The sequence below is a fragment of the Gopherus flavomarginatus genome, chromosome 4, assembly GCF_025201925.1.
Source record: "Gopherus flavomarginatus isolate rGopFla2 chromosome 4, rGopFla2.mat.asm, whole genome shotgun sequence".
In the NCBI taxonomy this organism is placed as follows: domain Eukaryota; kingdom Metazoa; phylum Chordata; order Testudines; family Testudinidae; genus Gopherus; species Gopherus flavomarginatus.
Genome location: NC_066620.1, coordinates 191597988 through 191624879, shown reverse-complemented (window position 1 = coordinate 191624879; position 26892 = coordinate 191597988). Strand labels below are relative to the sequence as shown.

Here is a 26892-nt window from a genome sequence, read left to right as displayed (position 1 = left end):
GCTAGAGATCAAACTATTGATGTGATGGTTACACTCTGAGTTTTACCCAAGATAGTGCCTTGCACCCCTAAATGTTTGGGGAACCCAAATTGACAATGGTATTTAAGAAAATGTCATTTTTATGTCCATTTACCAATACAGAAAAATGACTGTAGGGTTTCCATTCTCACCATTTTATTTACTTTAAAGTTCGACTCCTTTAAAATACAAATACAATGGTTCGACTCTGTAAAATACAAGTGGTTACCTGGAGTGCTTTGAAATATAATGTGCCTCATGGAGTTGCAGATCAGCATTATCTATCCAAATTTGGGGTCATTTAACTGAGGATTTCCTGAGTTACAGGCCGTACAGAAAATGGTTTCTGTATGCTGCCTTATACTGTTAAACTGAGCAGTACTCATGACTGGATGAATCACAGATGTGGCTGAGTTGGATGGCTGTGAACTCATCCATCAATTAACATAACTAAAGATAAATTAATTACAAGTCTCCACCTAAGGAAAAAAAGTTTTGGACTGAATGACTGCAGGTTGCTGCAATTTGTGAGTCATGGGTGGCGATTTTATTTTTGATGAACATAATCAAAGTATTGAGGGAAATTGGACATGTGAATGCTCCCTGGAAGGGGGTAGACATGCTAGGTGGAGAGATATTTAGGGCTGCAGCAAGTCAGTTTTGACCGAAAGTAGTGCATGGCACTGATTACATCTTTGGGGAACCCAAATTGTGAACAATATTTAAGAAAATGTTCACTTCTTAGCTTATATAGATGCGTACTGTGGAAGGATTATAGTGCACATGTGCCGCTACAGAAAAACACAATAAGATGTTTTCTTTGCAACCCCCTTATGCTTGCATGGGTAGTTTGGGGGAATGTGCCCATGTCACTGTTCCTGGTGAACACCCCCCCCAGTGATGTTTCTACTCCAGAACTTTGTACTCCTGTGCAATAAAAAATTAATAACTTTTATAGCTTGCTAAGCGTTGTCTCTGTTACAACGTGTATTTATTTTAGGAGAGGCTTATTGTGAACACAGCAAAATAGTCAGCAGCCAGTCTTATCAACATTTTTGTTATAGGTAGGGAGGAGCTGGAGACAGAGGACTATGCGGGAGGGACAGAGACAAGGAGAGGAGTTGCGGCTGCAGAAAGGGCAGGAAATGAGAATGGATGGTAGGCAAGTGTTGGCTTTGTTTTTTGAGAAAATCTATATTTTACAGGTCCCAAGGCAGGGCAAGTGGCTGCTTCCAGATCTTGGAGCAATTAATGTGTTTCCAAGGACACAAAGTGATCATTTGCAGCTAATAGTCCAGGTACTTTGACTACCGAGGGAAAAGAAATGTGTGTGCTGCCAGAGTTGCCAATATGCGGATTCTGGGAGATTCCATGTTTTGCCTGCATTGCAGCATCTAACCAGTGACCTAAGAAGTTGTGTTCTGTCAGACATTGTGATGATTCACTCAGGTTGAGATGATCTGGGCCTTTATTCCTAGGATACATGATACAGTGTGTGAGAGCAGATATGGATCTCATCAGAGATTTGTGTGCAGGAGCTGTTTTCTTAGATTTCGCTGAGAGTCTGAATAGTTGCTACAGCCACAATATGAAAGTGATTAGGTACTGGAAGAACACTAATCAGGAAATTGGAAATGGGCTGACCAGACAGCGTGCACTATATGGCATAGAAACATTACCAGCTCTGACATCTCACTGTTTCTTGGAGATGGGATACATCTACTGCAGGGGTAGGCAACCTATGGCATGGGTGCCAAAGGCGGCACACAAGCTGATTTTTCAGTGGCACTCACACTGCCTGGGTCCTGGCCACTGGTCTGGGGGGCTCTGCATTTTATTTAATTTTAAATGAAGCTTCTTAAACATTTTTAAAAACCTTATTTACTTTACATACAACAGTAGTTTAGTTATATATTATAGATTTATAGAGAGAGACCTTCTAAGAACGTTAAAATGTATTACTGGCATGCGAAACCTTAAATTAGAATGAATGAATGAAGACTCGGCACTCCACTTCTGAAAGGTTGCCGACCCCTGATCTACAGGATAGGGATTAGGGGATCTTTCTCTCAATCATAAAACGCTCAGTATTTTGGAACAGAAATCCTGTCTCAGTTCTTTCACCAGCCTTATCACAAACTCCACCCTCGAACCATTTTGAAACATGACGAGGAGCCCCATTCCACTGTAACATATTTGTCCTTCGCTCTAGGCACTGTGTATGAGTCAGTTACAGAAGGGAGGTAGTAACAACAATAGAGATGTTTGTATACCAGGAAGTAAAGACTTCCCGGAAATACATTCCCTGCTTTTGATGTGCGGGCAGTTAGCACCTGGGTACAGTAGTGGGGAGGGGGTCAAATTGGAGGGGGAATGCAGTGAATGGGTCAAGGGCATGGCTGGCAAGGTGTGCCAAAACCAGCTGATGTGTGCGTGTTGGGAGGGAAGGCCATCTGGTTCAGCAACAAACTTATGGGACATGATATCTACAACTGCCAAAATGACAGCTTATTCCTACCAACGGTGTATCTTTTTCTCTTGGATAAAAAAAAAAATGAAAAACCTAGAAAATTCAATGGCAAAAAAAAACCTATGTTCATTCAAAGTTAAGGTATATTGTCCCCTTGCAGAATGCTGGGTTGAGCAAGACTCAAGCTTCTGAACATCAGGATATCCTTAACTCTGTCCTCTTTCAGCAGTTACACTCTGTTAACACACATACCTTTACTCTGCCAAGCCCACAGTTGCTGAAATGTACAAGCTCTTCACCTCCCTTTACAAGCCATTCATTCTAACCCACAGGATTCCATCAAACATTATTATAGAACAAAATGAAAAACAAAACTGGTTGCCTTTCTTCTGTTCCCTTGGCATAGGCAGTAGCCAATGGGAATTAGTTGCATACACTCAAGATGCAGTCAGCATGTTAGGTGTACGTAAAAGAACTGATGGAGGCAATAGTTGTGCCTGCTTGGTGGAGGTGTGTTTGTGATGTAAGGAGCTGTAAGTGTGATATGAGATCTGTGTTTTGCACCCTCTGATATGTGAGAGCAAAAAGAAAGGACTGCAGGTGTGACTTAAGGTTCTAGTATGCATCGGTTCAGTGCAGAATTGTGTACATTTAGTTCTTCCAATTTTAGGTTATAATTGATAGCTTGATAAAACACTCCAGTTATGAGAATAATGAAATGAACATTTATCCAATAAACACCAGAAATGGTTACTCAGTTCATGTTGACCCTTTCACAGTGCAGTTTGTTTATATAGGTAAATGTCACTGCTGCCTGGCTTATATCTAAGGCAGGGGTCGGCAACCTTTCAGAAGTGGTGTGCCGAGTCTTCATTATTCACTCTAATTTAAAGTTTTGCGTGCCAGTAATACATTTTAATGTTTTTTAGAAGATCTCTCTCTATAAGTCTATATATATATAACTAAACTAGTGTTGTATTGTAAAATAAACAAGATTTTCAAAATGTTTAAGAAGCTTCATTTAAAATGAAATTAAAATGTTGATCTTACGCTGCCGGCCCACTCAGCTCGCTGCTGGTCTGGGGTTGTGTTCATCTAAGCTGGCAGCAGGCTGAGCGAGGCCTGCAGCCAGGACCCCGGCTGGCAAGGGTCCATCAGCCAGAGCACCAAGCCAGCAGCGGGCTGTCCAGGGCCGCCGGCCAGGACCCAGAGGGCTGGAGTCAGGGCTGGAGGCTGGGCATGGGGTGGGGGATCGTGTAGGTGTCAGGGCGGGGGGGGGGGCTGGGTATGGGTGGAGGTGCCAGAGTCAGGGCTATGGTTGGGAGGGGATGAAGGAGTCAAGCAGAGGACTGAGTGTGTATGAGGGAGTTACAGGGCTCAGGGCAGGGGCCTGGGGGGCGTGCGGGATTCAGGGCAGAGGGCATGGCGTGTGTATGAGGGGGGTCAGGGCTCAGGGGAGAGGGCTGGGTGACTGCCCCCTAAGAACTCCCAACCCCGCTGCTCCTTGTCCCTGACTACCCGCTCCTGGAACCCCTGCCCCCCGGATCCCACCCCCTATCTAAGCCTCCCTGTTCTTGTCCCCCGACCAGATCCTACCTGTCCCTTGACTGCCCCAACCCTTATCCACACCCCCGTCACCAGCCAGACCCCCGGGACGCCCATGCCCCATCCAACCACTCCCCGCCTCCTGACAGGACCCCCAGGACTCCCGACCCATCCAACCCCCCCCAACTCCCTGCCCCAACCCCTCTCCACACCCCTGCCTCCTGACAGGACCCTCAGAATCCCAACTCATACAACCCCCTGAGCTCCTTGTCCCCTGACCACCCCCTCCAGAAACCCCCCCAACCTAACTGCCCCCCCAGGACCCTCCTTGCTCCCGGTCTCGTGACTGCCCTGACTCCTGTCCAGCCCCTGCCCCCTCACAAACCCCGGGACTCCCATGCCTCATCCAACCCCCCCCCCGCTTCCTGACTGCTCCCTCCAGAGACACCTGCCCCTAGCCACCCCCCGGGATCCCACTCTGCTCCCTGTCCCCTACTGCTTCCACCCCTTATCCAACCCACCCAGCCTTGGGCCCCATACCATAAGGCTCCATGCAGAGCCAGATACGCTGCCTTGCAGGAGCACACAGCCTTGCCCCTTAGAGCACTGCGCGCGCGTCAGCAGAGCTCCGGGTGAGTGGAGAGCGTGTCTGCCTCCCCGCGGAGCCAAACGCTGCCCCGCGGGAGCGCGCAGGGCGGCATGGCTCCAGGGGAGGGGAGAAGGCGGGGGAAGGGCTAGCAGCTTGCTATGCTCGGCCCAGCGCTCCAACCCGGGAGCGCGGACCCCGTGGCTTGCCATGCCAGGAGAGTGGGGCCATTTGCCTACCCCATGTGCACAGCTATGCTTCTGCTTCCTGCCCCCGCGGGGGGAGCAGAGGGCAGAGGAGAGCAGGCCGGGCTGGGCAGGATTTTTAATGGCACGCTGGAGTCCCACAGGCTCCAGCGTGCCATTAAAAATTGGCTCGCATGCCGTCTTTGGCACATGCAGGGCCAGAGCTTCCATTTAGGCGACCTAGGCGGGGGATTCGGCTGCGGGGGATCCTTCTGCGCTCCGGGTCTTCGGCGGCGGGGGGTCCTTCTGCGCTCTAGGTCTTCAGCAGCAATTCTGCCGCGGGTCCTTCACTCGCTCCGGAACCCACCGCTGAAGTGCCCCGAAGACAGGGAGTGTGGAAGGACACCCCCCTCCGCCGCCGAATTGCTGCCGACCAGAAGCATAGAAGGACTCCCGCCTACGGCGCCAAAAACCCTAGCGCCGCTCCTGGGCACACTTGCCATAGCTTGCCAACCCCTGATCTAAGGGATTGTCTACGCAGAGCAGTAATGTGGACTTTGGGGATGTGATTTCTAAAGCACACTAACATGTTACAATTTAACTGGTCTGTGTAAATCCTGCTGTTATGCACTAAAGATTCCCTGGAGTGCTTTAACATATGAAATAGTACCACGTTAAAGCACAATAGGGACAAATACACCAACCAGGGGTTCAATAACAAGGATGTGAAGCTTAAATTAATCATGTAGGGCATTTTTTATACCTGTAATAAAAATTAAGTAGACAAGAATTTTGGGAAGTACCTGAAAAAAAATCTTCTCATTACAGTATACAAGAGATCCTTGAAACCCTCAGACTTCTGAACATCTACATAGAACTCAAAAATTGCTAAAAATGAGCCTAGAAAATGAAATTAACAAACGCTGAGAAAGAGAAGCTCTACGTACATTATGTAATTAGCAGGACATTGGGGGGAGGTTATTTCTAAGGGTATTGTCAGTAGTGAGCTGGGATATGAGAGCAGCCTAAGCATTTGTTATCTACATGGACTCAAGTGTGATCAGTGTCAGGTGTAGCTGGATTGATTGGTGGAGGCACTAGTTACCTCTGTTTTGTAGAGATGTGTTTGTAAGATCTGTAGATTACTTTGAGGTGTGTGACAGAGCTGTGATTGTGATATGAGGAAATGGCTGCTTCGCACCCTCTCAGGTGAGGAAAGGAAAGAGGTGCATGTGTACCTTTAGGATGCAGTATCCATCATTTATTTTCAGAATTGTTATGTCAGTATCAGGACATAGGGCTTTTATTACAAAGGGCATTGTCAGCAGTGAACTAGAGTATGAGAGGACTAATACTTTAATGATGATTAAGTGAAAGTGTAAGTTAAGATGTTATGCTCTAAGTATAAGGGAGTTCTAAAAGGCTGTGAAGTGATTCATCAATTGTATACGTGTGATATTCTTTCTGGGCAGTTGGCTAAGTGTGTGAGTGTATTCCAGGATCTGGAACCTCCTGAATCTTACAGTACCAAGGGCCAGTGTCATATGTGTGTATCGGATGGAATCCTGTGGGTGAGAGTGAATGTGAGTGGTAAAAGGAGGTGAAAAGTTTGTACATTTCAGCACCTGTAGGCTTGGCAGTGGAAAGGTATGTGTATTAACAGGGTGTAACTGGGGCATTGCTGATAGAGGGCAACCTTAACTCTGCATTTCCTAATTTTCAGAAGTTTGATTTTGCTTAACTTGTCATTCTGCAGGGGAACAGCATGCCACCAAACAACTTTAACTCTGTGTTAATGTAGTTTTTTGCCATTCAATCATTTTTAATCTACTGATACAATGCTACAGAGATAGATCCTGACTACTAATCAACATTAAAGAAGAAAATCTGCTAAAGTTTCAAAACCTGCATGTCTATACTTTCCTCAAGGGTCACCCGTGTAGAGTAGTTATTTTCTTAGCTAGGGCAAATATTGTCCCACTGCAGTTGCATAAATTACAAGTTGTAGAAACTACCGTAACTCCAAGGGTAGATGTGAAAAGTGCTGTAATTATTCCTCTGCATATTTCAATATCTGATGCCCTTTGGGTTATCTCATCTTTGCAGAGCAGTCATTGATGCCTTTGACATTTTTCAAAGTAGTAGGAAGTCATATTTCTCAGATACAGAGAGAGGCTGCCACTTACTCTAATGATACAATAACTGTACTGTCCTGATGAATTGAAGGGAGGGTATAACCTATCTCTCATGTTTGAGTTATTCTTAGCAAACCAATTTTGGAAACATTTGTCTACATCCTTAGTTCTTAAAAATTAAAATAAGTCACCCTAAAATAGACAGGTCAGCTTAACCATCAGTGCCCTTATAACAATTTGTATGAAAATACACTTGAGGCATAAAGTGTTAGTGTAATTCAATTTCCCCTTAAGTAGTCAGTCATTTTTCATGTTTATTTCTCTAGACTTCATATGAAAAGATTTGAAATTTCATTCCATAAGACAAATGTTTAAACAACACTGCAGCTTTTATCTTTAGATAAGTAGCTAACAACAACCACTCCAACTTTTATCTTCTGACATTTAGAGAGGTGTGTGTCCCAACTGTGGAAATTCCCTGACTGGATACATGATTCATAATTATTGTATTTAATCCTAGGCAGACTGATTCTTGAAGTGAAATAATCAGTGGTAGGAAGATACCCACACTGAATCATGTTACCCTGCAAATTTTACCAATGCATTTCCGTAGTTTTTCACATAGGCCAGGTTTGAGATGGGCATTCTGAAGAATACCAAATGTTCCAGGCCATTTTAGCTCTCCGGGGTTTTTCCTTAAAGTGCATTTGGGTGCTGTTATTTTCTCCTGTTGTTTATTTCCATTTTTGCTTCTCGCATCACATCTGACACAGATATAACTGTGAAAGTTGTCACATTTACTGAATATTCATAAATGACCTTCAGGTGTACAGATGAAATGATATTGTGTCCAGAAACCTTTATTCTAATATAATCGTGTTTTTGTAAAAACTGGTTTTGTTTGATTCTTTTAACAGTGGCAATGGTGCTGAATTTACTTCGATAAAAGACCCGCTTCAAATCCTAGAAGAGATTGTTTCTGCAGTCCATGCAAGTGCTGAAAAGGGGTAAGAATGTATATGGATGCTGTTAACCTGATTTTTAGTGGGTTGTATATTATTATAGGCTTGCTCATGATCTGACCATAAGATAACCAGGTTCTCATCCTGAAATCAGGCTACACAGAATTGAATGTTCAGTATTTTGTAAGGACCCTCAGGGTGTGTGGCTAAAATGCTCATGGTGAGGTCAAAGCTGAACTTCGGAGATTTTTATTAAAATAAAGGAAAAAGTGATCAAAGCCCGAAACCACAGAATGAAAAAGAAATAATAGAGTTCTGTGGATACCTGTGGTATCATTCCTTACAAAAGTTGCTTAGACTTGCACACTCACACCCTTCCTTAGTGGACCTGGTGATGGGAGGCAGAGGACGTTATCTCTTGTATGACAAATGAGTCCGATGTTTCATGTTCCTCAGTATCCAAGATGGTGGAGAAGGGTCAAATGTCGAGTAGTTGTTGTACTGAAAAAGCTAAGCTAAAAGGTAAAGACAAAAAGAACAAAAGGAAACTAAACTAGTTGGATGGAGCACCCCTTCGCATTTTTTTAGTTACAATGCTATGACCAGGTACATATGGATACTTTCCTGCAAAGGAGTATACGATGAATTTATTTCCCATATGCATTATAAGACACCCATCAGTAGTACTTGACTTTTGCACAATTTAAAAGAAAAAGCATACTGTATCCTACAACCGCTTGCAATTATCAAACTAAACTTACTGAAAGGACTAGATCCAAGAGCCTAATTACTAGTGGGGATTGCAACATTTTGTTGGAAAAACATCCAAACAAAAAGGTCTATTTTGCATCCTGCTGTAGAAGTGACAGAATCCCACAGGGAATTAATTCCAAACCCTAGGACCTGCCACCAAGAATGCCTTGATTCTAGCTCCTGGAAATTCGTCCCCTGAACGACTTTCACAATCCATTAGCTGCATTAAAAAGAAAGCTCTCCCACACATCCAGTTCCTTGTTAATAACTCCCGCTCTAGGAAAAAAATAAGGCTTTGCTTAATTATGAATCGATGCTTATCTGTTTGCTGTACAACACTCATTACCACTATGCCTATTTTTGACTAAGCCATAACCAGAAGCAGCAGGCATGAGGCAGGGGGGAAGGTAAGGTCTGTACACTGAATCATTGTTCAAACTTCTAGTGCTTTAGTGTCCTGCCAATGTTATTGATCATTTTATTGGTTCTCTTAGCATTGCTACTCTTATGGTCGTGTCAGCATTTTCTTGATAACTGAGCCTTAAAATTTATTCTGGACTGAAACATGGCATACAAATCACAGTTTGAGAGAGAAAATGTAGTATACCAAACAAAACCAAAAAGAAAAAAAAAGTGGTCTTATGGAGTTAAACAAAAAAGAAACTTAAGTCAGACGTGTGTGTGAGCTTTTATAACTCAGTGTGATGCGGCTTTTCGTTGACTTTGTGGTAGGAGGAATCTCACATCTTTTCATTGGTCCCCATAATTTCACTTCTTAGCTGAGAGAACTGATCCCTAAAGAAGTGCTGAGCCAGGGCTTTTGCAAATTGCCTATCTGAGGTAACACTGTGCATGGGGAAGAGGCAGAACTCCCTCCTCCTCCCCCCACACACATTAAGGTATGTCTGCACAGCAGCTGAGAGATGTGATTTCTAGCAGAGGTGAATTATAAACTTGTTAGTTCTCTTTGAGCTAGTACAGGGGTCGGCAACCTACGGCACGCATGCCAAACATGGCGCGCAAGCCGATTTTGAGTGGCACAGAGCCGCCTGCCGCAGTCCTTGCCCTCAGCCTTCCCGTCCACCGCTCTCCCCTGCGGGGGCAGGAGGCAGAAGCTTGGTTCTGCAGCAGCCAAGCTTCCCTCTCCTCCGCTTCTTCTCCCAGAGTGGTTCTTTCCTGCCCCGCCCCCTCTCCTTCCTTGCACCAATCAGCTTCTGCTTCAAGAAAGTCATAAAAAATTGAGACGTGAGCTTGCCTAACTTTTGAGAAATGTTCCAACAGTTACTTTTAATTTTCACACTTTTAATTTACAGTTTGAATGACACTCATTCAGCAGAGTTTTTCTAATTTAGCTCAAGTTCTGAGATAGATGAGATAATAATAGAGGTTAAATAATATTGAAATCCTCACAACTGAAAACTTAAACTGTCAATGTTTATTACTTCAGACCTTCAAGGTAGGATAAATTGGTATTTTCTGACTAACACTACTTTGCCATCTGTCTTGTTAGGACAAATAAAGGAACAGTAGTTATAAATTACATTTCACGTAGAGCCACTTTCTTAAAAAAAAAAACAAAAAACCCAATGATAGTTTGAAATATTACCAAAGAATAGCAGAACATTGTTTACAGATTTATTACATGATAGTTTGGAGTCTATATAGGATTGTAGACTCCTGCCTACAACTATTTGCTGATTTTACTAATCTGTACACTGTAAATACAGTTTAATAATCAGAATGCATTTATTCTAATGTACTTCATTTTATGATATAATCTATTCATACTATTTTATTTTTATTGTCTGTAGTCCCAACTCCCCCTAATTTAATTATAAACCGCCTCTTTTTCTTCAAGCAGTGTCTCTATGGGTGCTCCACTTCAGGCGCCTCTCACGGTCTTCATTGGAGATTTTCAATTAGCATTCACAGTAACAACCATGTTAGTCTGTATCCGCAAAAAGAACAGGAGTACTTGTGGCTCCTTAGAGACGAACAGATTTATTTGAGCATATGCTTTCGTGGGCTACAGCCCACTTCATCGGATGCATAGACTGGAACATACAGCAAGAAGATATTTATACATACAGAGAACATGAAAAGGTGGAAGTAGCCATGCCAACTGTAAGAGGCCAGTCAGCTGAGATGAGATGAGCTATCAATTGATTGGCCACTTACAGTTGGTATGGCTGGTTCCACCTTTTCACGTTCTCTGTATGTATAAATATCTTCTTGCTGTATGTTCCAGTCTATGCATCCGATGAAGTGGGCTGTAGCCCACGAAAGCATATGCTTAAATAAATTTGTTAGTCTCTAAGGTGCCACAAGTACTCCTGTTCAGTTAGCATTGTCCATTCAGCCTATGCATGCACCCTATGCCTCCTCACACCAAATACTGAGGCTATAGAAGTGTGAGGGCAAACCACTCTCACATCCTTCTCAACTGCTTCAGCCTTTAGACACAGCACTAGTCTGCATTTAAAACTGTGCCAATTAGCCCACATTCTGTCCTTTGGAGACCACATTGCCTATTTCCAGCGTGCTTGAAGGCAGATCACTACAGACAAGTGGATCATACAGATCATAACATAGGACTATGCCATCCATTTTACGTCACCCCCTCCCTTCCACCCCCCTTCCCTGTCCCTCTTCAGGGACTTCTCTCAAGCTTTTATTGAGACAAAATTGAACTCTCTCCTTCGATTAGAAGCAATACTGCTGGTTTCTCCTCCTCACAAGGGCAAGAGGTTTTACTCAAAGTATTTCCTTGTGCCAAAGAAGGATGGAGGATGGAGACCAATCTTATATCTAAGATTTCTACACAAGTTTGTAAAGTTTCAAAAGTTTAAAACGATCACTCTCGCTGCTATAATTCCTTCACTAAAGAAAGGGTATTGGTTTTCGGCCCTCAGCCTACAAGATGCCTATTTCCATATAATGATATACCAATTGCACAGGAATTACCTATGCTTCACTATAGGTCAGGATCATTTTCAACAACGAGTGCTTCCTTTTGGCCTTTCCTGGGCCCCAAGGGTGTTCTCAAAAGTCCTGGCAATAGTGGCTGCTTATCTCAAACAAGAAGCTATCCTAGTCTTCTCACACCTCCACAACTAGCTGCTCAAGGCCTGTTCTGACACAGTCAGAATTATGCTTATAGTGCCTGAGGGACAAGCTTGGCACCTTTAACTGCTTCACCTATGTATCCAACTGTTGTTCTAGCTCCCAGCCATTTCTCATCTCCTGTAACGGGATGCAGATCATGTGGTTCTTCCCAGCCTAGTGGTTCTACACCTCAGGGTATGACTCCTCAATGGTTCACAGGGTTAGAATCCTCCTGTTCTACTGACAGGGCTGGCTCTAGGCACTAGCAGAACAAGCAGGTGCTTGGGGTGGCACGTTTGCAGGGGGCGGCAGTCCAGCCATCCTTTTTTTTTACACTCACATCCTCCCCTATCACAACCCTGCAGAAGCGGAACCACAGAGCAGCTGGGGATCCAGCATGGGAGCTGTAGTTCCTTGCCTAGCTCCTTGCCTATAGAGCCAGCCCTTGAGCAGGGAAAGAACTACATTTCCCAGCAATCCCTTGGCAGCTATCAACAGGAAAGGAAGGGGGAGGGAGTGAGGCAGCTGAGCCATGCTGCAGCTTGCTGTGAGTCGACAGCTGATTAGAAGGGGGTGGCACTGTGAATGGGGAACAAGTGTGCCCAGCCCAAGGAGTAGGTGGCTTTGCCCCACATATCTCCTTCAGAAGACTTCCCCAGACTGGATTAGGGATACTGGGTGTGACCTCACCTTGCAGCCCCCGAAGAAGGAATTGGGTGGACTAAATGGACAGTGCATCTCTCTATCTGAAGCCTGGCAAGGGAGGTACGTGGATCCCACTATAATTTAAAATGAGAGGTAAGGGAGGGGAGGGTCTGCTAGAGGATTTTGGCAGCTTTAGATACAGTACCAGGCATGTAGGAGGATTTCCACTTCTGAGCCATGGAAGCAGAAATTGACTTTTCCTTTCCAGATTTAGCTAATATTCAGAAAGAGAATCTAGCACCTGCCTTCCAGATTTGAACACCGTCAAAATTCAGGAGTGCTGAAGCTCAGTTTGGGCAGCTGTTACTTAATTTCTCCCAAATCAAATATACTGATCCACTGTAACTTGCTGTAGAAAAAGTAGATAAAATTGAGCAAGAAATGCTTCCCAGTGGTTTTTAGGACTGGAATTGCTATTTTCAACAGCTATTTTTTTTAAAGTTTTATTTGTTTAAAAGGAAGACAGTGATATTGCATTGGAAAATTCCCCATAGAAAGAAAGAGTGGAACAAAAGAATAATTAAGGCACCTCAGCTTTTCCTCAATTATATAGGACAGTCTTATAATATGCATCCAGGTATCCTCCAATCACACAAGCTAAAAATTGTTCCACTTTACTGCAATTCTGTAATCATATGGGAACCAGTCCTGGCTGTGTTCTGTGCACATCCAAAATTTCTGCTGAATGCCCCGCCCTGGGAGTGAGTTACCAGTGACCCAGGGCTGGGACAGCAGGAGAGTGCAGGTTGCTGGGGAGAGCCCAGGGCTGGGGAAGCAGGGGGCTGTGGGTGGGGGGAGGGCACTGGTGAGAGGGAAAAGAGGGAGCCCCAGGGCTGGGGCAGCAAGGGAGTGCGGGGGAGAGCCCAGCGCTGGAGTGGGGGGCAGCCAAAAATTTTTTTGCTAGGGGCAACAGAAAACCTGGAGCCGGCGCTGTCTACTGAAGTACAACAGTATGACTGACTGAATAATACAAAGAAATCAACCAGTACTACTTTCTGCAGAAATGGAAGAGATCCTTCCGTTGTTGTTGTCATCGCTGCCTCCTGCCTGATTTGGTGCCACTTTACCATTTTGGATTATCTGTTGCATCTAAATAAATCAGGGTTATCTATTAGTTCAGCTAAGATCCATTTGGCCACAGAATCAGCCTTTCATCCTCCATTAGAAGGATTCTCCATATTTGCTCATCCAGTATCATCTAGGTTTATTAAAGATTTGGGTGTCAAGTATCAGAGGGTAGCCATGTTAGTCTGGATCTGTAAAAGCAGCAAAGAATCCTGTGGCACCTTATAGACTAACAGACGTTTTGGAGCATGAGCTTTCGTGGGTGAATACCCACTTCCTCAGATACATGCATCTGAGGAAGTGGGTATTCACCCACGAAAGCTCATGCTCCAAAACGTCTGTTAGTCTATAAGGTGCCACAGGATTCTTTGCTGCTTTTAAAGATTTGGGGAATCTCTGTCTGCAGATTAGAAAACATACTCTGTTCTGGGACCTCAATTACCTTATGAGATCTCCATTCCAGTGAATGGCAAACCTAGTCTCTGTTGCATTTATCTATGAAGACGGCCTTTTTAGTAACCATCATGTCAGCCCGTAAGATCAGGGAGATTGGAGTTGGCAGATACCCCCTTTACAGGATTCTTTAAGGACAAGGTCTCTTTACATCTACACCCTAAAGTCTTACCTAAGATTCTATCAGAGCTCCATTTTAACCAGTACATTCATCTTACCAGTGTGTTTTTTTTCCTGAAGTGACATAGTTCTCTACAGCAATCCTGTTTATATATAGTGGGTGTTAGAAGAAGGAGATTTGACTTTCCTTTGAGATAGGACCAAGCAATTTAGAAAGTTACTTAGGTTCTTCATTTCCTTCATGGATATATCCACAAAGTCTTCAAGCTCTACTCAAAGACTATCGAGATGTATATCTGAATGTATTGTCACTTGTTATGCTACAGGCATTCATCCCATCCTCTCCTCCCCACAAAGGGTGATAGCACAGTCAACCATATCACAGACAACATCTAGGGCATTACTGAAGAATGTACTAGTATCTGAAATATGTAGGGCCAATACATGGGCTTCAGAACGCATTTTCAAAATATTATACCCTGATCCATGCTGTCAGATTTGATGTGGCACTTGGTTCTGCTATACCACTTTCAGTTCTGGACACTATTCTGAAGCTGCCTCCTTCATTTGGGGGTATTGCTTGGAAGCCACCAGAAGTGGAGCATCCTTAGAGACAGTACTCGAAGGAGGCAAAGAGGTTACTCACTTTGTGCAGTAACTGCAGTTCTTTGAGTTGTGTATCCCTGTGGGTGCTTTACTACCTGCCCTCATTCCCTTTTGCATTGGACTGATCCTCCAGGGACATTTGGGTGGAGAAAGAAATGAGAGTGGTTCACCCGTGTACCCCATATTGCTTCATTATTTGGTATGAGGAGGCATAGGGTACATGCATGAGCTAAACGGACACTAACTGAAATCTCCATTCAAGGGCTCTAGTGGAGCATGTGAACTGTACTGGAGCTCCCATAAGGGGACACCTCTTGAAGAACTGTAGTTAATGTACCAAGTGTTAACCTCTTCTCCCTTGCTGATAAACATGGTTGTTTTGTAATCATGAATAACTATAATAAGATATTATAAAGTAATTAAATTGGAAAGGGTGCTATTCAGAAGGAGAGAAGGTGGAAGGTCAACAATGATAAATTTGTAAAGAAAAGAAAAAAGTTCCACATGCTTTTAAAAGTATTAAATAGTGATTGTTGGGGGAAGGAGTGAGCAAAAGCACAACAAAAGCAAATTATTTACTGATCAAGTTTAACTCATTTTTATAGGCAGATGATGCGCTAGTACAGACACCCATTGGAACCAGGCCTGATCAGAAGGTCTAGTTTCTTACTCCATTAGGATGTAATCCACTCAATTGAGCCAATACCTTCGGCTAATAACACACACTGATACATAGTCTTTATATTATAAATTACCTCAAATTATTTGCCCAAATGTAAATGTTAAAAAATTAGTTATCTGTCTGTTTTACCTATTATGCTGCCAGACAGAGTTTGAGTCATTTAAATGAATGCTGAATGCCCTAAGATACCTGTTCCCATTCGAATACCTCCAATAGCAGTTTTCTATGTCTGTACGCAAACATTTCCAGATTCATTTTGAGGGGGATGAGAGAGAGCAGAATGAAATATAAACTTCTGCAGGATAGGACAGAAACCAGGGAACTGGTCCTCTGGAATTTCCCTGATCGTGATGGGGAGAGGAGCCCACCCAGAATATATGGTTGGAGTTTGGACATGGTTATAAATAGAGCAGCCATCCTAACCTACTGTTCCATTGAGGTCAGTCCTCTTCACAGTTTCAACAAAGGCCAAATCCTGTACCCCATTGAAGGTTTGCTTTTTAATTAAAGGTACCCAATTACGTTAAACTTTTGCAAATCTTTACTACAAGAGTTGAAAATATGCTTTAATTTCTTAATTACTTCCAAACAGAGACTTCCAAATCTCCTGTCCTAACAATCTGTCCGAGAGTTAGTGTGCAGCAGGTCGGGGTCTGAATCAGTGTGCCATGGAACTCCTAGGGCATGGCAGCAGGGCCACTCTGCCAATTAGTGTGCAACAAGGTTGTGCACTGTAGATTCACACGCTGGCTTGCATTGCACTAAGTCTCCATGTAGATAAGCCCTTAGGTTATCAATGCTGTGCCCCTCGTCATGCTCTCGTGGTTTTTCCTCACATAGAGCTATTCTCAGGCTTGAAATCTTTACAGCAATTGAGACCTCAATATAAACAAAACCGGGTGTTTAGATACTCTTACAATTACAACACTGTTGACTCCACAGTAGAGTAGGAAAATCTGGAGCAAATGTTGCCCAACTTTGAAGATGTGCATAAGACTCGGACAAATAGGCAGATCTAAAGGACTAATTGCCAAATTGTACAGTAATGGATGACACTAAAATAGATGAGTCACAATATATAAAAGAAAGATAAGTAGAATTTCAGGAAGCCACAGAGAATGATACTTTGGCTGATGTCCTCCAGTATGCCAGAAAATACCACCTCGTCATTGATGAGTGAATTTCAATGGAAAGTGCTTATGTGCTTCCTCTATATCCTGGTAATGGCAACAGAATGAACCAAAACCGCCTCAGTTCCTGTGTTAGAAATTGTGGACAGTTCACCCGCTATGCACATTACATCCTTTTTGCTTTTCTCCAGAGATCCAAACATGAAAGTTGAAAGAAAACATTTGATAATTGTTCAATAAAAACCTTACCTACCATAGACAATACTATGGGGTTTTTTTTTACCGGTAGGTAAAACATTACCTCTCTTGGCTTATATTCCTTGTTCTGTTCTTATTGCATAACAAAGGATACTGCTTGAACTCATATTTAAAAAGGTAAAAGAAATCTGTGCAATTGTGGACCACTGTATTGTTTTCCAGAAAGCACTCTCTCAAACCTTTCCAACAAAGAATAAACACTGTGCAGAATATTAACAACTGCAAGAAAATGCATCACTGTACCAGTGCTCATTTAAGAAAACCTTGCATATGAGGCTCAACTAGAATACAAGAAACTAGAAACTCTGAAAGCAATATTCTAGCCAAAGGGGAAAAAAATCCAACAAATGCGAAATGGCACTAATCACAGCTGGATTTTTACAGTCCCAATGTCTATTTGAGGATTGCTGGGCTCTTGCCAATATTTACACAGGTCAACCACAATGGCCCAAAGCTAAAATCAGCCCTGCACCCAAACATGATGCCAACTTGTTATCTAGTTACTGATATTTATATAGAATGACTCTGCCCCAACCATCCATTTCCCTAGCTGTGGAATATTAAACCATCCCTACAATATCTGCCATTTACAGGCTCTCAGTTTACAATGCCACAACGAACACTTATCTATATATATTTGTCTAGAGATAATATGCTATAGAAAATTATTTATATTCTTCATGGATAGAGCATTGTGACCCTAACTGTGCACCAAGCTCTGCATAACAATCTTGGGCCAAAACAAATTGTAACATAGTACTTGCCTGTGCATCTATGATATTGCCATATGTTTTTAACCTAGGTACCTATCTGTAAATGTTTTTTAAGATACAAAGATCATATTAAAAGAGGGGGGAAGTTTAATGCCAAGCTAATACCTTACAGGGAAGATCCAGTCTTCAGAAACTGTGCAAATGACATTAGTGTTTCTTTTCAAGCATAAAGAAAAGTGACAGGATATTTCTGCAACCTTAGTTTTGAATTGTGGTGCAATTGAAGGGAACACTGTACTGTAGATGTGATATGTATTGGATTTATTAAAGTAAATGACAGTGTCTCAATCTTGTTTGAAAGATTAATTCAAATTAACTTGAGTATGAACGCTGTCAAATGAACTGAAAACTAGCTAAAAGCATAAATGGATAGATAACAGAATTTTATCATTTTAGGTGTAAGTTCTGTAAAAAAGTTGTGCTGTGTGTCTCTTACATATATATGTTTAGCATCCTCTTCCTCTCCCACTGGGAACAGACATTAGTGCTCATTGACAGCCATACATTTATTAGACTAAAATAATCTATAGATTCTCATGGAAGAATATTTAATCAGCTCTTTGCTAATTGTAATGACATTAGCTAATTTAAATATTTCAGAATGAAAGGATTACAGAAATGTCATCTAATATAATTTAGAGTAGAAATGCATGAGAAGAATCCATTACTGCTTAGTAAACAGCAGAAACATTAATACAAGCCATGCTCAGATGAATAAGAAGCATGTTAAAACCATTTTGCAATGCACATGGATGTCTGTAGCAGGGCAACTGAGGCCAACAGAAAAGAGGGGAAGCTTTTATGTACATACCTTTAGGAATAATGAACCTAGAAAAATACCAAAAATATGTTTAAAAGAACTAGGATTATTTCTAAACAGTGTGTTCTCCAATTTAATTGTTATATGATGCTTCAGCTGCTTTTTAAAATGTAATGAATTCAGTCACTGCTGCTATATCCTATCTTCAGTATTTGAAATGAATGTTTCTGTAGTTTTTGTCCCATATCAACGATTTAATTATCCACAATGACAAAATGCACTACTTTGTTCTAAAATACAACTTAGCCCTTAATTTTCACCTGTATAACCCTAAAGGGTTGGGGACTGGCCTACCTAAAAGAGTCTCTCTCTTCTTGTGTGATGATGGGATAGTTGAGATCCCCCGAAGCAGTCAACCTGCCTGCCCCTTGTATGCCAGTGGGAGCTGATTATGTAGTATTTTGGTTGGGAAGGGCAGAGATAGCAACATGCCCTCCCCCCGCACAAACTTTCCATAAGACTCCTAATTGTTTAAGGTAATTACAAAATTATTAAATCAGGATTAATTCTACTAATTTTGCAATTAGATTTAAAAACTGGGAAGATTGTGTGTGTTACTGACCACTTGAGTCTGATAAACACAGTGCCATGGCCATCCGAGGATGTTTTTGACCTCTGCTGGGGGTCCCTGTGCAAGGCCACCCACAGCCCAGCAGTATGCATGTTGTGCATGGAGCATACCATTTTTATCAACCAGACTGGGGGAGATGTTGCATTGGTGAGATCTCCTGATAAGGTGAGCCCATCCCAAGCCGATGTACCTTCATGGGGCATGAACGCATGCTGCTGCCAACACCATCACTGCAGAGAGCAGAGGGCTGGACTGAGAACACTAGCTCGGGTAACGTACTTTCCCCCCTATCCACAAGGCTTGTTACCCTTTCAAGGAAAGATTTTAGATTGGTTTGACATGGTTTATTCTTGACAAATCCATGTTGAATGTTACTTATCACCTTATTATCTTCTACTTGTAATTCCTCCGTAGTTTTTTTTTTTCATAAACATTCCTACAATTCTCAGAACAAGGTTGTCATTTCTGGAAGGCTCATGACTGGAAATCCTTTCCCACTTGCTTCACCAGTGCCATGGTTTGATGACCTTTGGAGGACATGTTAGATGAGCCTATGTTCTCAGGCCTTTCCTGGAGGGTTTTGTTGGCGTTGAGTGATGAATGGGAGATGATTGTGGTAGGCTGGTTGAGGGGAGGCAATGAACAGGTGTCTAAAGAAGCCGTATGGGATGACACTGGTATAGTAGATAAGTTGGGCTTTCCAAGAATTCAAAGATTAGTTTTTAGGAATCTGTTAAAATATGCATGTTTGTTTTAAGTATACAATGCACATGGAGTCAGTAGGAGTGCAGTATATTTATTTAAATAAATAAATACAATTTAGACATAATTATTTAAATTATTCCAACTACTCAATAGCACTATTCGAACCTAAAATGTAGTTTAGAAAAACAATAAGTACTGCATCTTTAGAAGCAGTGGCAATACTTCCCCGCCTGCCACCCCTTTTGGCATCTTTCTCAGAAAATATCACAAAAGAAACAGTACAGTCTATTAATTTGTGAATATATTTTTTTTAAAAAAAATTTCACACCGTACCTGTCGCATGTGTTGGTATATCTTGAATGTTTATAACTATTCATCATATTGCTTATTTAACAGATACTTCCTTGTATACTGTGTTAATTCAAAATAAGCATCCTTATGCATATATACTTTAGCTCAGTTCATAGCTGTGCAACCTGGGTAACATCCTATGGACAAAGTTGAGAATATACTTCTTTGAGCTAAAGGAAACATTGAGTCTTTAATGTTGGTTTTATTATTACATTTATTTAAAATACAATTATTTTAATATAATAAAATCCCCGAATTATCAAAATTATTAGAAATTGTGTTCATAGACTCTGACCATTAATGTTCAAAGTATTATGTGTCCCGTTTTATCTGTTTACTTTTACATTTTATATTACAACTATTGGAATGACCTCATTTGGAATGGAATCATGAAAAAACAATTCCTTCATGAGATTAGTAAATGCTTGAGAAGTTTTATTTCTCTGTAGTTCATATTATGTTAAATATTGAAATGTGTTTTGCTTTCTGTATGCTAGGAAGACATCATATTCCCTGATTAAACTCTTACAGTTTAGAAAACAGTGTTTTTGTGTATAGCTGGTTCTTCATGGTTCCTCAGTGATGACGCTTAAAATTGATTAGTGTAGGAAAATTTAAAGAACTTAAAATGTATTTTTAACTGATGGTGTATCTATTTATATAGATGTAGTAGATGTGTGTTTCATTTGATGTTTGCAGGGTGGATGTATATAAATTCTCTTCCCAACAAGTTTCATTTTTGAACATGATCATTTCTTCTCCGAATCCATGATCGTCTATATTGTCACTTATTCTAGATCAGTCCTTTTGGTTGATCTTGTAGTGATAGTTCTTAAAATCAGAATGGCATGATAGTGAAGTCAGCATGCAATTAATATCATTTGAGAACTCCTTCATTTATTTTCATGTTCATAAAACAGTGGAGTGGTTGAGTTCCACAGGTTAACAGTCTCTATTTCAAGGTAGCCAAATATGTAACCAAGTAATTCAGAGGCACTGAATATCTGTGGTTGTGTTCAGGTAGGTCTAACTCACAGCTGCTTATGTCACAATCAGAATTAGAAGAGTTTAAAATGTTCCCATTAAAGTTGTTCACAACTAAACACAGGACATATTTGTTATGTGGCTATCAGTGATAATGTCTTTAGAATTTGATTTAAAATGACTAAATAGTAATTGAAGCTGAACCATTTTATTTGGATTACAGGGAGAATCTAGTTTCTTCAGATGATCTATTGGAGTGGTTGAGACCTTTCTGTAGTGATGACTCCTTGCCAGTGAAGCCCCGCATTAAGGTGCTGCAGATTATGGAGCAAGCATTTCATCTCAGTGATGAGGATAGCAGGCTACTTGTGTTTTTCAGAACTCAAGCAGTTCTCAAAGCCTGTTGGCCTGAGACAAAGGTATTATTATTTACCCTAACATTAAGTGATAGTGTATTACTGTGTTTTTCTTTTAAAAACTGTATGATGGAACTTTGTCAGTTTTGTAGTATGAACCATATGGGCAGTTACAAATGCATGCTGTCGACAAATGAAGTGGCCTTTTTTCTATTCTCATATCAAGCCAGGATTGTAACAAATTGTGACTTTAGTTTAAAAAAATAAAAATAACTAGGAGTAGTTAAATATTGCCTCACTTATGGGCCGAGCATCCTCAGCTCCCACTCCCTTTAGTGGGACCAAGAACACTTGATACCAAACAGAAGCATGCCCCTGTGCCTTTTTTTCTTTTTATTCTCTATTCCCTTCTCCTACCTCTATATACCTTTCTGGTATTTGCCGTTTTTTCTTCCCCCCTCCACAGTTTATCTTCTGCCACTTACCCCTGTCTCCTCTGTGGTGTACTCTGGTGTGCATTCTAGTGGTTAGAGCAGGGATTGTAAATGTGACATTTAGATTCTCTTCCAGACCCTTTGACCTTAGATATGAAATTTATCTTGTCTGTGATTCATCTTAACTGTCTTTAAAGGAGAGCTAGTAACTGTAACCTCGGAAAGATGTAGTGCAAGGATTAATTAATTTTGTGTTTATACCTGACTTTGAGATCCTCATATAGAAAGAGTTGTTAAAGTACTTTGTCATAATCACAGGGCTGCTTGAACCTATGTCCCCTTTCTGGTCTCCGTAAGTGCACAACCTCAGCTATTGGCCCACATGCCCTTTATCTGACTTGTGGGTGGTATTTTGCAGTTCTGTTCTTAGACTAGGATGTGGGTGCAACATACCCCATGTATACCAGCCATTTATTGCTGTGCAGGTTTGATTGGGCACCTGTGTTTCATCCCTTTGGGAGCCTAAAACTAGCGCTATACAATGACAAGCAGCCTTCTTAGAACTAGTAGGTTTATTTAGCAAATGGGAACAAAGCAATTGGGAAAAACCCTATTTACATTTTTACTCATTTAATTCTACTCTTCCCTACAAGCTAACTTAGATAGTTTTCTGTACTGAGTTACAGGAACAGAACAGGCCCTACTTCCATCCTTTTAGCAAACCCAAGAGTTCTTGGGACCCAGCCTGGACCCATTTTTCCTTCTAGAGTGTGTCATCTTGTCTGTTTTCCCCCTCAGGAAAATTCCATTTTCTCAAAGCCCCACCCTCATTGTGTGTGCTGGAGCCACATTATCATAATACTCAATGCCTTTTTGTTACAGAGCATAGGTGTGAAGTTATCCTTTTGCCTATCTACTCTAGAAAATTATGTTGGTTTAATTACACTGGTCAGGTGTGTGAAAAATTGTTAAGCCAACCTAAGTCCCTGTTTAGACAGTGCTAGGTTGATAGAACAATTCTGTTGTCATAGCTACTGCCTTTCGGGGAAGTGAAGTACCTAAGCTGACAGGGAGAATCCCTCCCATCAACTTAAGTAGCGTCTATACTGAAGCACTACAGCGGTGCAGCTGTGTGTCTGTAGCATTTTAAGTGTAGATGAGCCTTGGGTCTGTGCTGAAACTGTCTTCTCTCCCTAGCATTCCAACACACCGTCTCAGACTATGTTTTCACTAAAAAAGCTGCAGCAGTGTAGTGCGGCTGCAGCTTTTCAGTGGAGACACTCATGACAGTGACAGGAGGGGTTCTCCCATCACTGTAGTTAATCCATCTCTCCAGTAGGCAGTAGCTAGGTCGACAGGAGGAGGATAGGTCAACTTAACTATGTTGCTCAGTGGTGTGGATTTTTCACAACCCTGAGCAATGTAACTCAGTCATCCTAACCTCCTCCTTTGAGTTATTGTCCCTATATGTATTCTATGCACTGGAGCCAGAAGTTTTTCAGCAGGAGTGTATGTTGACCATCATGTAAGGTAACCAGATGTCCTGATTTTATAGGGACAGTACCAATATTTGGGGCTTTGTCTTACATAGGTGCCTATAAACCCCCCACCCCTTGTCCAAATTTTTCACACTTGCTGTCTGTTCACCCTACCCGCACGGCCGGCTTACGTCACCACATGCTCCATGCGAGGTTATAAGAGTCTGTGCAGGGCGACATGCCCTCAGTTCCCTCTTACCACGTGATCAGAGTCGGAATCTTCTCTTCGCACTCATATCCTTTACAAGAACAACAGTCCTTTATAGATAGTTCAGTTTCCTTTCTCTTCATGCTTCTGTAAATATGTTAGTTTAGTTAATTAGTGTATATAATAGCCCCTTATGGGGGATTATTCTCCGCATTCCATGGTTCAAGAACTGTGCCTTGTGCCCTCTCTCTTCTCTGCGAATGATGAGCATATGTGCTTCCTGTACTGCATGGATGAGGCACACTTTGTTGCCCACTGCAATATCTGCAAGTCCTTCATGTCAAGGAGTCACGTTGCTCAACTTCTGTGCTTCACGTGGAGCATGTGGTGACATAAGGCGGCCATGTTGGTCAATGGACACTGCTGCTGAAAAACTTCCGGCACATGGCTCACATGTGTGCCCGCGTTTGGAATACAAATAGAGACCACACATCTTGGAGAGCCTCCAGTTACAGGTAAGTAACCTCCTCTTTTAGTGTAGACCTGATCTCAGAAATCCTGTACACAAAACACATTTTGGGGTACATCACTAAGCACCCGCGCATTTTTAACATATAAAGAAGATGGGAATTAGTATAAGAACTGAAAGGTGGATAAGGAACTGGTTAAAGGGGAGACTACAACGTCATACTGCAAGATGAACTCTCAGGCAGGAGGGAGATTACCAGTGGAGTTCCTCAGGGATCAGTCTTGGGACCAGTCTTACTTAACACTTTCATTACTGACCTTGGCACAAAAAGTGGATATGTGCTAATAAAACTTGTGCCTGACATAACGTTGGGGAGGTATTGCCAATACCGAGGTGGGCTAGACTATCCAGCCAGGGCTTCATCAAGCCTGACATTAAAAACCATTAAGGATGGAGATTCCACCACCTCCCTAGGTAACCCATTCCAGTGCTTCACCACCCTCCTAGTGAAAAAGTTTTTCCTAATATCCAACCTAAACCTCCCCCACTGCAACTTGAGACCATCACTTCTTGTTCTGTCATCTGAGAATAATCTAGATCCATCCTCTTTGGAACCCCCTTTCAGGTACTTGAAAGCAGCCATCAAATCTCCCCCCCCCCGAACTCTTCTCTTCTGCAGACTAAAGAATCCCAGTTCCCTCAGCCTCTCCTCATAAGTCATGTGCTCCAGCCCCCTAATCATTTTTGTTGCCCTCTGCTGGACTCAAAAACTGATGACCTTGTGGATGACCTTGTAAACTAGAGTAATAGAAACGGGATGAAATTTAATAGTGCAAAGTGCAAGGTCATGCATTTGGGGACTAACAAGAATTTTTGACAGAGGCAGCGAAGGACAAGGATGTATTATGGGGCCTCCCTGATACGGGAAGATCCAATTTATGCATCCCTGCATCAGCTTTAGTGAGTGGTGCCCTAAATACTGTATGTATGATTCACTCTCGCACAGTACTGAAACTGATTGATATCTGTGGTGAAATACAGTAAAACTATAACAACACATACTTATGCTACACATCAGCCAAGGAAAGGCTGTGCAGAAAAAGTAGGTATCCCTATGATACTGCACAAGGAATTTTAGTACCCAGGAAAGATTTTAGTAGTGTGACAAAGTTAACATTCCTGCGCCCACAGAAAGTGGTCATGTATCTGTCTTGAGACTCTTGCAGGTGTTGCTCTTCTCAGATGAAAGAGACCACCTCTGACAGTATATTGCCCTCTAACATCTTTGAGCAGGTGGTTGGACTAGATGACCTCCTGAGGTCTCCTAAACTTCTGTGATTCTATGATTGTGTTTGGATATTGGTTAGCTACTTCCTTCCCATGCCTCTGATTGTGTGTCTTAGTGGTCTCCCATGCAAATAGCAACCTATGCCAACCCTGCTGAGTTAGTGAGATCCAACAGGATGTTAGCTGTATAGCTGAAGACAACACCCCATCTTTCATAAGAACTGTGTAACACAAGTATACAAGACCCAGGTAGGAGATGGAACTGCCTGTAGTTCCTTCCCTTTTACAAAACGGAATGTACTTTTTTTCTTGGAAGAGAGAGGAATGTGTACCATTCTTGTTCTCATCACAGAAAGATCAATTTCAGATAGCAGCAAGAAGAAATAGATAAATATAGGGTATGTTCTTTAAAATATTGTGCTTTGTAGAGGGAACTGTTCTAGCTGTTATTACTCATAGACTCTAGGACTGGAAGGGACCTTGAGAGGTCATCAAGTCCAGTCCCCTGCCCTCTTGGCAGGACCAAATACTGTCTAGACCATCCCTAATAGACATTTATCTAACCTACTCTTAAATATCTCCAGAGATGGAGATTCCACAACTTCCCTAGGCAATCTATTCCAGTGTTTAACTACCCTGACAGTTAGGAACTTTTTCCTAATGTCCAACCTAAATCTCCCTTGTTGCAGTTTAAGCCCATTGCTTCTTGTTCTGTCATTGGAGGCTAAGGTGAACAAGTTTTCTCCCTCCTCCTGATGACACCCTTTTAGATACTTGAAAACTGCTATCATGTCCCCTCTCAGTCTTCTCTTTTCCAAACTAAACAAACCCAATTCTTTCAGCCTTCCTTCATAGGTCATGTTCTAAAGACCTTTAATCATTCTTGTTGCTCTTCTCTGGACCCTCTCCAATTTCTCCACATCTTTCTTGAAATGCGGTGCCCAGAACTGGACACAATACTCCAGTTGAGGCCTAACCAGTGCAGAGTAGAGCAGAAGAATGACTTCTTGTGTCTTGTTTACAACACACTTGTTAATGCATCCCAGAATCACGTTTGCTTTTTTTGCAACAGTATCACACTGTTGACTCATATTAAGCTTGTAGTCCACTATGACCCCTAGATCTCTTTCTGCCATACTCCTTCCTAGACAGTCTCTTCCCATTCTGTATGTGTGAAACTGATTGTTCCTTCCTAAGTGGAGCACTTTGCATTTATCTTTATTGAACTTCATCCTGTTTACCTGAGACCATTTCTCCAATTTGTTCAGATCATTTTGAATTTTGACCCTATCCTCCAAAGCAGTTGCAATCCCTCCCAATTTGGTATCGTCCGCAAACTTAATAAGCGTACTTTCTATGCCAACATCTAAATTATTGATTAAGATATTGAACAGACCCCTGCGGAACCCCACTTGTTACACCTTTCCAGCAGGATTGGGAGCCATTAATAACTACTCTCTGAGTACGGTTATCCAGCCAGTATGCACCCACCTTATAGTAGCCCCATCTAAATTGTACTTTCCTAGTTTATCTATAAGAATATCATGCAAGACCATATCAAATGCCTTACTAAAGTCTAGGTATATCACATCCACCGCTTCTCCCTTATCCACAAGGCTCGTTGTCCTATCAAAGAATGCTATCAGATTAATTTGACACGATTTGTTCTTTACAAATC

The 26892-nt window shown here is 42.0% G+C and overlaps 1 protein-coding gene across 1 annotated transcript in view; it reads left to right on the top strand.

The window, feature by feature from the left end:
- The window catches only part of NBAS (NBAS subunit of NRZ tethering complex), a 368998-nt gene that overhangs the window by 262409 nt on the left and 79697 nt on the right, over positions 1–26892 (top strand). Inside the window, exons 41-42 of the mRNA XM_050951646.1 lie at positions 7857–7946; positions 21206–21401. Coding sequence (XP_050807603.1) covers positions 7857–7946; positions 21206–21401 — 286 coding nt within the window. The remainder of the gene's footprint in view (positions 1–7856; positions 7947–21205; positions 21402–26892) is intronic.